General features: G+C 40.3%; 1 protein-coding gene across 1 annotated transcript in view; it reads left to right on the plus strand.

The window, feature by feature from the left end:
* The first annotated feature begins 9,242 nt into the window (after positions 1-9,242).
* The window catches only part of ARMC8 (armadillo repeat containing 8), a 109,370-nt gene continuing 103,893 nt past the window's right edge, over positions 9,243-14,719 (plus strand). Inside the window, exon 1 of the mRNA XM_047874920.1 lies at positions 9,243-9,520. Coding sequence (XP_047730876.1) covers positions 9,476-9,520 — 45 coding nt within the window. The 5' untranslated portion in view covers positions 9,243-9,475. The remainder of the gene's footprint in view (positions 9,521-14,719) is intronic.

Consider the following 14,719-nt stretch of genomic DNA (forward strand, 5'->3'; position numbering starts at 1 on the left):
TAAGACCATTCCAATTATCCCATATGCTCAACAGCCTTGGTATTGTCTGTCTGTTACATTTTAGCCATTTTGTTAGGCATACAATGGTATCTCCTTATAATTGCCATGCAGAGTTTACAAGAAAATTTTAATGTATCAGTCAATTTGAATTTTCTTCTTTTGTGACCAATAGGAAACAATAACTTAATGCCATAACATTCAAACACTAGTGGTCAAAGAAAGAAATAGAAGATAATGAATAAGGATGAAGAAGTGTATTGTGGCTCAGCTCCTGCTTCCAACCCACACCCCATTTCTAGAGGCCATACCAGTGAGTCACCAAACTTTAGAATTCTCACTGACTTTCTTAAATGCAGAGAGAATCAAATTTAAGAGAAATTCTCACCTCCCCTCCCCATTTTAAATGAGAAAAAACAGGAACATTGTTAGAGAAAAATGGATGGGGTGAACAATGAAGATAATTATTTTTGCAAATGTGAAAGGCCACTCATTGAACAGACAGGTACCCTCAAAATGTGTGTGTAGTCCCATGAGGAAAACAAACAGGTAGGTCTCAGATTTGCTGGGAAAGAAATTCAGCTGGGAAAGAAAGACAGCATCTAGATAGAAGCACCCAGCAATGAGCAAGATGAAAAGAGACACCACATGTCGACAATGGAAACATGCTAAAAAGAGCATAACTTGGGGTGAGGCTCAGCATGTATTCATTTAAACTTCTTAGGGGTAACCAGATCTTGGTTTCTTTTTTATTTTTTTTAATGTTTATTTACAAGAGAGAGACAGAGACAGAGACAGAGACAGAGATGAGTGGGGGAGGGGCAGGGAGAGGGAGACAGAATCTGAAGCAGGCTCCAGGCTCTGAGCTGTCAGCACAGAGCTGGACGCAAGGCTTGAACTCACAGACCTCAAGATCATGACTTGAGCTCAAGTCCGATGCTTAACCAACTGAGCCACCCAGGCGACCCTAGACCTTGGTTTCTAAAAAGCATTCTCCTCTAAAAGAAATCAAGTCTGCTTGTTGAAGTCGTTGATTCCAAGGCAAAAAAGGTACAAAATGAGCATGGATCATCTTGTGCAAGAAAGCAAGGATGTGTTCAAAGAATCTCAGATATCACGAGACACCAATTGAAGTTTTGCCACTGGCCAAATCTGAAACAATGTCAGCATGAAAATGCAAAATCATAGTAACCGACTACAGGCCACTGAATAAAGTAGGAATCTATTACAGTTGACCCTTGAACAATGTGGGGGTTAGGGGCAGAGACTCCTGCACAGTGAAAAACCCATGTATAACTTTTGATCCCCCTAAACCTTAACTGCTAAGAGCCTACTGTTGACTGGAAGACTTACTGATAACATAAACAGTTAATTAACACATATTTTGTGTTTTACATGTATTGCATAGTATATTCTTACAATAAAGTAGACTAGAGAAAAGAAAACATTAAGAAAATCATAAGGAAGAGAAAACATATTTACAGTACTGTACTGTGAAAAAAATCCATGTGTAAGTGGACCCACAATTCAAACCTGTGTCATTCAAGGGTCAACTGTATTCTATATCAATATAAATAAGTAATTGGGGAAATAGGGATTTTACATAAGAAAGCATTACATTATCCTCATTATTATCTTTTCAAGCAAGAATCTTCAATGGATGCTAAAACCACTGGGTAAAACTTTAGAGAGTAATGGGATACTTACATAGTTTCAATGTATCTATTATTTGAGACTACTTATATAGTCTCAAAGTATCTTTCCAAAACATACTTATTATAATACAAACAAAAATAAGAATTTTACACTAGAGAAATCTGGCAGACGTCACTTTAACAGAATGATCAAAGTTAATCTCATTAGGAATGAACCAATCTACACCAAGTGCCTCCTGATAGGACATATATTATTTCTGTGATATTCCTGCTAAAAATGCATAACCTGAATCTAATCTTGAAAAATAGCGGACAGGGGCACGTGGGTGGCTCAGTCGGTTAAGCGTCCAACTTTGGCTCAGGTCAAATCTCATGGTTCGTGGGTTCAAGCCCTGCATCAGGCTCTGTGGTAACAGCTTGGAGCCTGGAGCTTGCTTCAGATTCTGGGTCTCCCTCTCTCTCTGCCCCTTCCCCGCTCACACTGTCTCTCTTTCAAAAATAAACATTAAAAAAATAATTAAAAAATAAAAATAGCAGACAAATTGAAATTGAGAAAGACAATTGAAAAATAACTGGTTTGTCTTTTTAAAAAATATGCTCATGAAATAAAGGACAAACTGAGAGAGATTAAAAATTAAAGACTGAATTCATAAATATGGTGCTATAAAACATATTAGCAGGTCAATTGCCAAAATATAAATACGGTCTGTAAATTCAATAGTCTTGCATCAGAATTAATTTCCTGGTTTTGATAATTTTACTGTGGCTGTATAAGGGAATTCTTTGTTTTTAGGAAACTTACATATTATAGTTAGAGATATGGATACAGATATAGATATATTTAGGAATAAAGGAACACCATTTCTGCCACTTACTCATATGTATAACATATATTGTGTATGATAGGTATATTATATATATATATATATATATGCACTTTCCCTGCTCTCTGTGTATCTTTATTTTTTTAATTTTTTTTTCAACGTTTATTTATTTATTTTTGGGACAGAGAGAGACAGAGCATGAACGGGGGAGGGGCAGAGAGAGAGGGAGACACAGAATCAGAAACAGGCTCCAGGCTCCGAGCCATCAGCCCAGAGCCTGACGCGGGGCTCGAACTCACGGACCGCGAGATCGTGACCTGGCTGAAGTCGGACGCTTAACCGACTGCGCCACCCAGGCGCCCCTCTCTGTGTATCTTTAGTTTCTACCCATCCACGTATTGCAGGGGCTAGAACTAAGAAACTATATTTCTTAGACTCCTTTGCCAGCTGAGGTCTGGATTCCATTTTGCAAATGAGAACATTTGAGTGAAATTAGAAGGGTGAAGAAAAGTAAAAACTCTTTCTATTGTCTTCTGGCTCTAGCCATGGCAGTGGTAGCTCAGCACCTCAAGCTCCTTCAGTGCTAGTGAACTTCCTACTGTTCCTGATCTGAAGTAAGATATGTTTCCTCCCCCACCCCCCGTGCATTTTTAGCCCTTCCAAAAACATTGTGATCTTTTTGCTTAAAAGACCTAGAATCGCTTCTATTTTCCTATGTGTTATACCAGCCAAGGTGTCATTCAAGTGAAAGGCAACAAACAGATGTTTTCAACCATAAAAGAACTCCAAGGAAACAATACCATGGGGGCCCCTTTTGAAGAAAAAAAAAAATTATTTGAAAATGAAATCCAGACAAATGAGTTGGATAAAAATAAAGAACACAGGAAGAGCCATGTTTAAATGATGGATAATTAAAAATAGAGCAGCTTGAGGGGATAGGAAATGCTGAGGTGGGGAGTAGGGTACTTCGTGAATATAGTGTGGTTCTGGAAGACCATGTTGATAGGGGAACATGGAGTAGAAGACTTTGTGATGTAAGGGAGTGAGCTATGGAGATATCTGGGCAATGAGTTCTCAAATCTGTTTATATTTTTTTTAATGTTTATTTTTGAAACAGAGAGAGACAGAGACAGAGTGTGAGCAAGGGAGGGGCAGAGAGAGAGGGAGACACACAGTCCAAAGCAGGCTCCAGGCTCTGAGCTGTCAGCCCAGAGCCCAACATGGGGCTCGAACCCACGAATAGCAAGATCATGACCTGAGACAAAGTCAGACACTTAATTGAATGAGCCATCAGGTGCCCCTCAAGTCTGTTTATAAATAAAACATGACAAACATCAAGAAAAACATCCATCCTTGATATCTCTATCTTGTAATTGAACTAGATGATTATGGCATTTACCACCACCTGGTGGCAGCACACTCAATTAGAAAACTAAGAAGGGAGCAGGTCTGTGGTGGTAAAACTAAACTGAAGAAACACAAACATCACAAAAGAATAAAAGTTCTGTGGTGTTTCTAGCCTCTGAATCTTAAATTTGTCATACACTTCATTGGACTTCCTGATTTCATTAAAAAAAAAAAACACTAGGTAATATCTCTTGTTTACAAGTTTGGATAACTTCCAGTTTCCATTCCTGTATTGTAAATTGTAAAAAGATCAGACTTACATTTTCAAACACATCTGCCTAACATGGTCGCCATCGTTCAGGGTGGAGGTGTCTTTTTGTTACCGGTATTTATTTTTTTTATTTTTGAGGGAGAGAGAGAGTACACGAGCAGGGAAGGGGGAGTGAGAGAATCCCAAGCAGGTTCTGTGCTGTCAGCACAGAGCCCTACTCGGGGCTCAATCTCACGAACTGTGAGATCATGACCCTATCCAAAGTCAAGAGTTGGATGCCCAACGGACCAAGCCACACAGGTGCCCCCAAAATAAATACATTTAAAAACATTATTCTCTAAATGAGTTCCTTTTTCATTGTTAAAGAAAAATAATTGCTTAATCCATAGCTACTCAATTTTTTACATTTAAATTCCTCACTGTGTATTTATTTCCTGAGAACAAAGGCATTCACTTTGTAACAAAAATACAATACTCAAAGTCAGAACGTTAGCAATGATACGTCATCTACAGATTTTGTTCAAATCTTGCCAAATTTCCTGTTGATATCCTTTGTAGCAAGAGGGGGAAACGTGTTTTGGTTTTTTTTCCTAATCCAGAATTTAATTCCAGATCACAAATTGCATTTGGTTGTCATGTCACTTTACTCTTCTTTAATCTAGAACAATTATTTAGCTTTTCTTTGTCTTTCAAGACAATTTTAAAAGATGTGGGTGTGTTGTTTTGTGGAATGTCCCTCAATTAGGGTTTGTCTGATGATTCCTCATGATTACACTCATACATTTTTGGCAGGAATACCATGGAAGTGATGTTGTATCCTTATTAGTGCATCTTATCATGGTGTCTATTTATCCCATTAGTGATGATATTAATTTCGGTCCCTTGAATGAACTGATGTCTACCAAGTTTCTCTACTATCATGAGCAACTTGTGGGAAGATACTTTGAGACTGAATATCCTGTTTTTCATTATGTTTTTCCCAGTTTAAGCACCCATTGATGATTCTTGCTTCAAACAATTTTAACTCATATGGCTGTCATGTGGTAGCTTTCAAATTCCACCATTTTTTTCTATATTTGTCAGTTTGAATTCTAGAACCATAATTTGGTTATAAAAAGAACATTTTATTTTTTTACTGTAGTTTCTAATAAAAGACTTTCAACGTCTTACTACTGCTGCTTTATGCATAGGTACATTTTACCCCCTCCAAACACCTGATAAATTTCTGTTGCTTTATTTCTCATTGCAAAGTCCTTGTATACTTTACTTAATTAGCTGGTTGCTTAGGTGAGGCTTATTAGTCCTATGTAGGAGAGGCCTGTCAGGTCCCAGGAGACTGTGAGAGCTCTGTAAGGATCTTGAAACAGAGAAGTCTGGGCCCAAACTGATTAAGTCTCTTACTCCCTGAGCAATCCTAAGCAAATCATTGAACCTCTCAGAGTCTCACTTTTATTCCTGTCTGCTTCAAGGCAGGAACCGTGTCTTGACTTTGAATCCCCTACGACAATGTGTGCACAAGTAAACCCATAGGTTAGTGACTGTTAAACTGCACCACCATTGGTATATTTTCTGTCCCTTTTTTCACATTATTTACTTATTTTTGAGAGACAGCAAGCGAGTGTGTGCACACACATGAGCGGGGGAGGGGCAGAGAAAGAGGGAATCAGAATCCAAAGCAGGCTCCAGGCTGAGTAGTCAGCATAGAGCTCCACACAGGGCTTGAACCCACAACCTGTAAGATTAGGACCTGAGCCCAAGTCGGACCCTCAACCGACTGAGTCACCCAGACCCCCAATACATCTTCTCTTTTTGATCCAATTAAAGAATCTCCTCTGTTTTCAAATCTTTCTTAAAGGTTCTTCTAAATTCCTTTTGAGGCCACTTTTTGTTTTACATCTATATTGCTATACTTAATGCTTTCCTCTTTTTGCATAGGTTTGTTTCTACTTTCAAAAATGTCTTTCTCTATCCTGGCAGTTGTACTTAGATATTTATAAATCCTTTTCAGATTTCCTTCTGGTTACTTTTTATTTTGTATTTCTATTTTTCTTTATTAAATTCACACTTTGTTGTCATTATTTTTTCCAAAATTAATTCTTCTCTGAGATAAGAGCTATGGGAGAATGAGGAAAATTTCATTCCTGTTTGTAGGTAAGTCAGTGTGGATATTTCCCTCTCCTCACCAGTGCCCAAGTTACCTGTTTTGTTGTTGCTGTTATGTGGAAGCTAAATCGAAATTTCTTATTACCCCTCAGTTTCTACTCATTAATTGGCTTTGACGAGTGTACCTAAGGTTATTTAGCAGCAAAATTTGAACTAGAAATGAGATTCCTAGTCCTCAAGCTTACAGGTTTGCTAATCAACACTTCCTTCCCATAAATTGGCCACGCCAGTCTTCTGGAAAACAATAGGAAAGCTTGAGTAGCAAAGGTGTTGCATGTTTGAATCACATTCCCTAGCTTCTCTCCACTTTGATTTCAGCCACAGTTGTAATGATGGTTTTGCTGCAAGCTCAGATTAATACTGTTTGTATCTCACCCCAAAAGTAAGCCTACAGATTCTGCTTTTCTATACCAGGTTAAGGAAGACCTCACTGTTCTGTGAAATCCAGGACAGTTAACAGCCCAGGGAAGCCCTCAACCAATACAGGATGGGAAACCTCAAGAGGGAAATCCAGGGGAGCATTCTGTATGTTTTTCAGAAGTCCTCAAGGAGTAAGCAGAGACTTCAATAATGGATCCTTATATTGACTTTTCCTTCTTTCTTTTCTTACTCTCCCTGACCCATCAATCCTGTTCTCTGGAAACACTTCCTGAATAAACTACCTGTACCCAAATCACTGTCCCAGGATTTGTCCTTAGTGTCCAAACTAAGTAAAAATTCATTCACTAAGCATTTACTAAGTGACTATTCTATGCTAGGTAGTGAGATAAAAGACCTAGTAGATAAAATTTCTAATACCTGCCCGAAGTGCATAATGGGGAGACAAATAAGTAAACAATCACAAAAAATTACAATATATTGTTGGAGATGCTATGTTAGTGGCAAGAACAGTGATGCATAAAAGCATGGGGGAGGGGTCACTTAACTTATACCTGGGGAAGGGGCTCCCTGGAGGATATATTACTTAAGTTAATGGATGAAGCATGAATAATACACAGCTATCACAACTGTATATGATACAAATATCAGCTGAAAATTCAATTGATACTTTTGTATGCTCTGTGCAAGGGTTATGCTCTGCTCTGCTGTGGTATGTAGTATATGACATGATTTTAGGTGGTGGATGGACATTTATACTTTTTTGTAGTTATTATGTTAATAAGGACTAGAATAAAATAAGTAGCACAAAAATTTGATTTTACAGAGTATTAGGGTTTAGGATGAAGCTAAAACTATTTAATGAATTGAAACTGACCTTAAAGAAAAATATTGAGTGAATAATAACGTCTTGGTGCAGATTGACAAAGATTGCATGGGTGGTATACTGATTACTGAAGTTTGGGAAATATTACAAAAGGAAAAGTCTAAAATGAAATTCCTGCTTTCCAGAAACTCAACAGTTTCTTTGGAAACACAAAGCCATGAACAAAGATGATTAGGGCTACAATAAATTGGGAAACCAAATACAGATTTCCCCCTCTATCAAAATTAAAGTGTTCTTATTAAAATTTTCTAAGTCAAAATGGCATAAAGAAGCAATTAACATTAATTTATATGGAAACATTTTTGAGCATTCCCAGACCTGAAAAACAACCTCTCAGGCATTTCTGATACCTTTCTCAGGCCCCCACAGCCTGAGAGTGCCAGGCCAGGTCCGTTTGGCTTCTGTTGGCCTTTCTGCAGAAGGTGCCTATCTTGCTAACAGATGCACAAAACAAATGCAGATAAAGCACAAATGCTCACAGACACAGTTCAAAATTATGGGCTTTGATACTGAGATATTCAGTGTAGTTCCTGGGGGAAGGAGCTTGGGGATGCCACTCTCCCATGCTGTCTGGGGTTCAGGGCTGCCTTTATTAGGGCCCTGAAAAAACAAACTCTGACTTCTATTTTTACTTACTACCTTTTTTCATAAAAGTGAACATCCTCTTTGGATTTCTTTGGTTAGCAAAAGAAGGTTCTAATGTAGGGTTTTTCTGAAAGCAAAGGGGAACTTTGGCTTAAGGGGAACTTTCTAAAAAAGGGGGATACCTAAACAGGAAGAAGATAGGAAAGTAGCGAGGAGCAAAGTGAAAAGGCTAGAGGCTACAAGATCAGTCGGAAGGCTATTGCTCTAGTCCAGGGGAGAGGTAGTAACAGCTTGAATGAGGGAGTGGCTATAAAAATGGAAAAAAGAAAAGTAATGAAAAAGGCTCACTGCAACCATTCTATGAAAACCTTACTGGTTACAGGCAGCAGGAAGGTGAAACCTGTCAAGTCGAGGGCAGTTTTGTAGACACACACACACATGAGCGGAGTGGGAAAACTGAACTAATCAGAAAATATAATTAGAAGCATATTTTTATTTGGAGAATTTTTTATTTTTATTTGAAGAATTTTAGTGTTAATTCTTCAGATATTTGTCCCCATTTTTTTTTTTCTATTTGACTCAGAGGCTGGGGAAATACTAACACATATATAACACTTTCTACATTGAAGGCATGTTGTAAAAAGCTTTAGTTCTCCGACCTCATAACTCTTATTTTACAGAAGAGAAAGCTGAAGCATAGGGAGGTTAAGTAACTTGCTGGAGATAATGCAGATGATAAATAGCAAAGATTAAACCCAGGCGTTCTGGTTCTAGAGTATCTTTTAACATCACACCAGAATAAACGGGTCGGGTAGATTACGCCGAAGACCTGGTTCTGAGACCACAGTCCCTCCATGTGTAAAATGGCGATAATAACAACGCTAGAAGTCTGGTGCAAAGGAGTGAGATAATGAATGTGAATGTGAACTTCAAATTACGTACGTGACTACACAAAGTAGTTTATCAGAATATGAATACGAGAGCTCCCGCGTTGTAACGAATCAACCGCGAAGTTTGCAGCGCCAGAGCGAGGCCCCGCCCCTGTGGCTCCGCCCACCGCGAGCGGCAGGTGGGGCTGGCAGATCTTCTTTGCGCATGCGGAAACTGCTGCCCGCTCCCACCTCTAACCCAGGCTGAGAGTAGCTGCTGTTTCTGAGAGGAAGATTCGAGGGGAGGCCCCTAGCGCGGTTTTCTTTGCCTCTCCCTTCCGCAGGCCCTGGCTGTACTTTAGCTGTGTCTAGAGCGTGGTACGTTCTCGTCTACCTACCTGACTTTCTGCAGAAGGCGCCTATCCTTGGCCTAATAGTTCCCTGTCGAAAGTGCCGGCCCCCGCGCCGGCACCGGCCGCAGCCGGGTGGGAAGGCTCAAGATGGCGTGCCTGTTGGAGACCCCAATCCGCATGAGCGTCCTCTCGGTGAGTGACCGCCGCAGCTGCCCGCCACCTCGAGAGCTCGGGCCGGCCCGCAGCATTCACCCCAAACGCGGAGTGCCTCCTGGCTTCCCGGCTTATCTTTGGGCCGCGGAGAGAGAGGGTGGGCGGGCGGAATAGACCGGACCCCGACCAAGCCAGAAACGTCTCCAACTCCGGGAGCTCCCACCGGTGCCGTTTCTCAGGTGGCCTGTGGCGGACAGGGTGGTTGGGCGTACGGGTAGCTGGCCCGGTGGCGCGGCTTGGTCTTTGCCAGGTGCTTCACTGAGCCTTCCTCTCAGCCTGCCGCTTCTCCGGGGCCGAGCGCTCTACCCTGTGAGGCGCCCGGCTTGCCGCTGGCCTGGGAACAAGCGCCCATTCAGCCCCCCGTGGCTTTGGCTAGAGGAGGTGAAGGCACCTTGGCCCCCATAGCCTGAGAACTGCCAGGCCAGGTCTGTTTGGCTTCTGTCGCGTCCCGGCACTGGCTAGAGCTGCTTGCTTCTTGGCAACGGGGATTTCATACCAGCTGCAACATATTCTAGCTTATGTAGTTGCCTAAGCCCCTTTTCTCCGCTTTGCTTTGGAGGTCGCATCTCAGGGTGTAGAGGAACCTGTGCCTGGCATTACTTTTTCCTTAAAGGGGAGTCAAACATTGGGGGGGGGGGGTAATAAAACTTTCATACTATTGGAAGAAGGAAACGTATTGATCCGCCAGGAAGTAATACCTAGTTGTTAGGGGGTGTTTTGTTTTGTTTTGTTTTCAAGTTAAAATCCAAAATACAACTTTCACCTTTCACTGTGTTGCTCTTGAGAACCAGGACCGGGAGTGAAAGTTGCTGAGGGATAACTTCAAAGGGTTTTACAATTTAGAGCTGTCCAACTCAGAATAGTCACTTTACCAATGGTCCATTTGCTGCTCTTGGAAATAGGCAAAGAATGGTTGGCTATCTTTTAGACTTGTGGAAGCTGATATTGAGATGGTGGTTGAATTATAGATTACTTGGCTTGTCAGGTTCCTAGAATCTGTGACCCCAACTGGTTTCTTTATTCTTCTTTGACTTCTCCCTCAGAGACACTGGCCTATCTGGAAGCACTTAGGATATTTGCTATGATTGAGGGTTAGAACCTTGTGGCATACTGCAACCTAGATAATTTGGTGGAGGGCTGTCACCAAATTTGTCCCTTGACTAATTTTAGCAGTCTTTTTCCTTATTTCATACTGCAGTTTGGGGAAACACTGTTCATCTAAGGACTGAATAAGATTAGCCTGTTATTCTACCTCTAATACCCAGGAATGTTTTGTGGGAGAGCAGGTGAATGACTTTTCCAATTATGTTTTTTTTTCTTTTTTACGTATTCATTATTTGTGGCGCCTGTGTGGCTCAGTTGGTTAAGCATCTGACGTTGGCTCAGGTTATGATCTCATAGTTGGTGAGTTCAAGCCCCGGTCAGACTCTCTCCTGTCAGTGAGCCCACTTCAGATCCTCTGTCTCTCTCTGCCCCTTCCCTGCTATCTGTCTCAAAAATAAATAAACTTGAAAAAAAATTTTATTTATTTATTTTGAAAGAGAGAATGCACACTCAAGCAAGGGCAAGGCAGGGAGAGGGAATCCTGAGCAGGCTCCACGCTGTCAGTGCAGAGCTGGCCAAGGGCCTCAAGCCAACTAACGGTGAGATCTGAGCTGAAATTAAGAGCTGGAAGCCTAACCCACTGAGCCACCCAGGCGCCCCTCCCTCATTATGTTTTTTTTCTTTTTTTTGAAGTATGCCTCTCAACTGCCCTTAATTCCCTTTAATTATCTTTTCTAGCCTTCATTTCACCTGAAGCTTCTTTACTTTTTGTGCATTGTCAACTTGTGCATACAGTGGAAATTTTTCATTTGTTTCACTCCCTCACTAAAGAGTATTTCCTGTTTAGTTTTTTTAAAAACGTTTGTTTATTTTTGAGACAGAGATAGCGTGCGTGGGGGAGGGGCAGAGAGAGAGAGAGGGAAACAGAATTCCAAGCAGGCTCCACGCTGTAAGGGCAGAGCCTGTCTCAGGCCTGAAACCCATCAACTGTGAGATCATGACCTGAGCTGAAGTCGGATGCTCAACTGAGCCACCTTGGCGCCCCTATGCAGAAACTTCTTGAAGAGTATTCCCTACTCATAGTGGGGATTTGCTTTAGTTCTAATCTCATTAAGGGCTTATTTATTTATTTTTAAAGTTTTTCACCGTTTCCAAAGTCTTGTCTGTCAGTTCATCAGTTATAGAGCCTTGGGAAATCAGACCCCATTATGGCACCACCTTTTGAAATAGTGCAGGTGGAACAGGAAATACTAATCACTATCTTGAAAATAATTTATTTCTTTCATAGGCTGCTTACTGTGCACCAGTTATATACAACACTCTGTAGTGTATACGTCTAGGGAATGCAAGGATGAAGATCAGATATGCCCTCAGGGATCTCATGGTCCAAATGACTCCGTGGCTTGATAAACGGAACTCAAGCAAGGGCAGTTCAATGGCTTTAAGGGTTTCATTCAAGGCCCTATATACCTTCTTCTCTATGAGAGATCTCATTCACTCTTAAAACCTTAACTGTAATCAACTCACATATTACATTGCCAAGCTTGACTTTTCTCCACCTGTTGTCACATCTTCAATTGTGTGGATGTTACCTAAGATTTCTAACAAAGCACATTCCCTTCTAAGAGAATTTAATTATCACTTTGCATTTCTGTTCATGATACTTTATTTCATCACTCATCGTTAAACCTTTTGAATTATCTTTGGCCCTTCCCCTTCCATGTCCGTATATCTAATCAGTCCTTAAGGTCTTTTGGCTCTTAGTGTTTCACACATCTGTCTGTTCCCATGGCCACCCTCTCATATCATTTTGTGCCTGCATTACCACAATGTCCTCAAAATTCTTACTGCCTCTTATGCTTTACCCTTTCAGTTCAAATCCATTCTCCACAGTAATTTTCCTATAGAAGACATTGGACACACTGCTTTCCTGTTTCAGTTGTTTAGTGGGTTCCTGTTGCCGAAAGGCTGATAATCCTATTCAGCTTTAAATGTAAGATTCCATATCCTCTGCATGAACCGTCTGTCCCATATAAACTGGCTTTTTCAAATTAAAGTGATCTTGGGTTCTTCCAAACCCAGTAACCCTTAATGTCTTCCTGGTTGTTTGTACATGTGAATTATAGCATAGTATGCTTTTATTCATGTAATATATTCCGAGCTTCTGTCATTTGCTAGGTATGGCATTGGGTTTGGGAATGCAGTGGTGAGCTGCAGACCTGTCTCTGTCCTTAGGAAAATTTACCCTAATGGGGAAAATAGATGCCAAATCATTACACAGTTCTTTGATAGTGAATGGTGATTAGTGTTATGAATGAAAAACATAGGGTGCTGTATGGGCATGTGGTAGGGGAACCTGATCTATTATAGAGGACATCGAGGAGAGGTAGGGAGGATTTCTCTGAAGAAGTGACAATGAACTAAAAGTTCAAGGATGGTTAAGAATGAACTAGAAAAACAAAAGCAAGTTCCGGGCAAAGGCCCTGGGGCTTTTAACAATTGTTCTATCTTATCTTCTTAGTAAATTAATTCAGAGGTAAATGCTTGACCTTTTCTTTTTCTTAAGCCCACTCCTATTTATAGCACTATGTCTTGCATATAATAGGCATTCAGTAAATGGTAGAACTATGTTTCCGGGAATTGAACAAACTCTTCAGTTGTCTTTCTAGGGTGCACCATGATCATCCCTATCCATCTTTGGTTTGCACTTAGCATTACAACATCACCCTTTTCAACAAATTTATAAATTCTCCCATGTTTCCCAAACTCTTGGATGGTTTTACATTGATTGGATTGTTTAAAACTTTTAATTCTGACGTAATTATAGATTCACGGAAGTTGCAGAGATAGTACGCTGTGTACGCTTTAGCCAGTTTCCCCTATTGTTTACATTTTATATAACTGTAGTACAGTATCAAAACCAGGAAGTTGATACTGATATATGTTTAGTTCTGTATCATTTTATCATATGTATATAGTGTAGCCATTACCACAGTCAAGATACAGAACTAGTCTATCATCACAAAAATCTCCCTTTTGCTACCTCACACCTACCCACACCCCCTGCCTGCTATCTCTAACCTCTGGTGACCATTAATTTCCATATCTGTGATTTTGTCACGTTCTATAATAATTGGCTTTTGTCATACAACATAATGCCCTTGAGATCCATCCAAGTTGTGACAGTAGTTTGTTCCTTTTTACTGCTAAGTAGTATTCCATGGTATGGATGTCACAGTTTAGATACTAACCTATTCGACGTTTTGGTTATTTCCAGTTTTGGGCTATTATAACCTGCAGTGAACAATCATGTTCAGGTTTTTACTTATTTATTTTTTTACATTTATTTTTTGAGAGACGTAGAGAGAGCACAAGTTGGGGAGGGGCAGAGAGAGAAGGAGACACAGAATCCGAAGCAGGCTCCAGGCTCTGAGCTGTCAGCACAGAGCCCGACATGGGGCTCGAACTCACAAACTGTGAGATCATGACCTGAGCTGAAGTCGGACGCTCAACCGACTGAGCCACCCAGGCGCCCCAATGTTCAGGTTTTTATGTGGACATAACTTTTTGTATCTCTGAGATTAATGCCCAGGAGTGCAATTGCTAAGTTGTATAGTAAATATATGTTCTCAAAGAAACTGACACTTTTCTAGAGTGGATGTATAATTTTACATTCCCATCAGTAATGTACGAGAGACTCTTTGCACCCTTACTAGCATTTGGTATTGTTATTTTTTGTTTTAGCTGTTCTAAATAGATGTCTAGTGATAATTCGTCATGGTCTTAATTTGCTTTTGTGTAATGACAAATAGTGTCAAAAATATTTTCATTATGTGCCATCCATATTCTATTGAAATATGAAGAAATATTTTAGTGAAATATTTCTTCATGTCCTTTTTGCCTACTTCTTAATCAGGCTGGTTTTTGACTGGTGAGTTTAGAAAGCTCTTTATAGATTCTAGATATAAGTCCTTTGTCAAATAGGTGCTTTGCAGATATTTTCTCCCAAGTCTGTAGTTTTTTTCATTTTCCTCTTTTTTTTTTTTTTTATGTTTATTGATTTTGAGAAAGAGGGAGCAGGTGTGTGCGCATACGAGCTAGGGAGGAACAGAGAGAAAGAATCTGAAACAGGCT

The sequence above is a fragment of the Prionailurus viverrinus genome, chromosome C2 (genome assembly GCF_022837055.1).
Source record: "Prionailurus viverrinus isolate Anna chromosome C2, UM_Priviv_1.0, whole genome shotgun sequence".
In the NCBI taxonomy this organism is placed as follows: domain Eukaryota; kingdom Metazoa; phylum Chordata; class Mammalia; order Carnivora; family Felidae; genus Prionailurus; species Prionailurus viverrinus.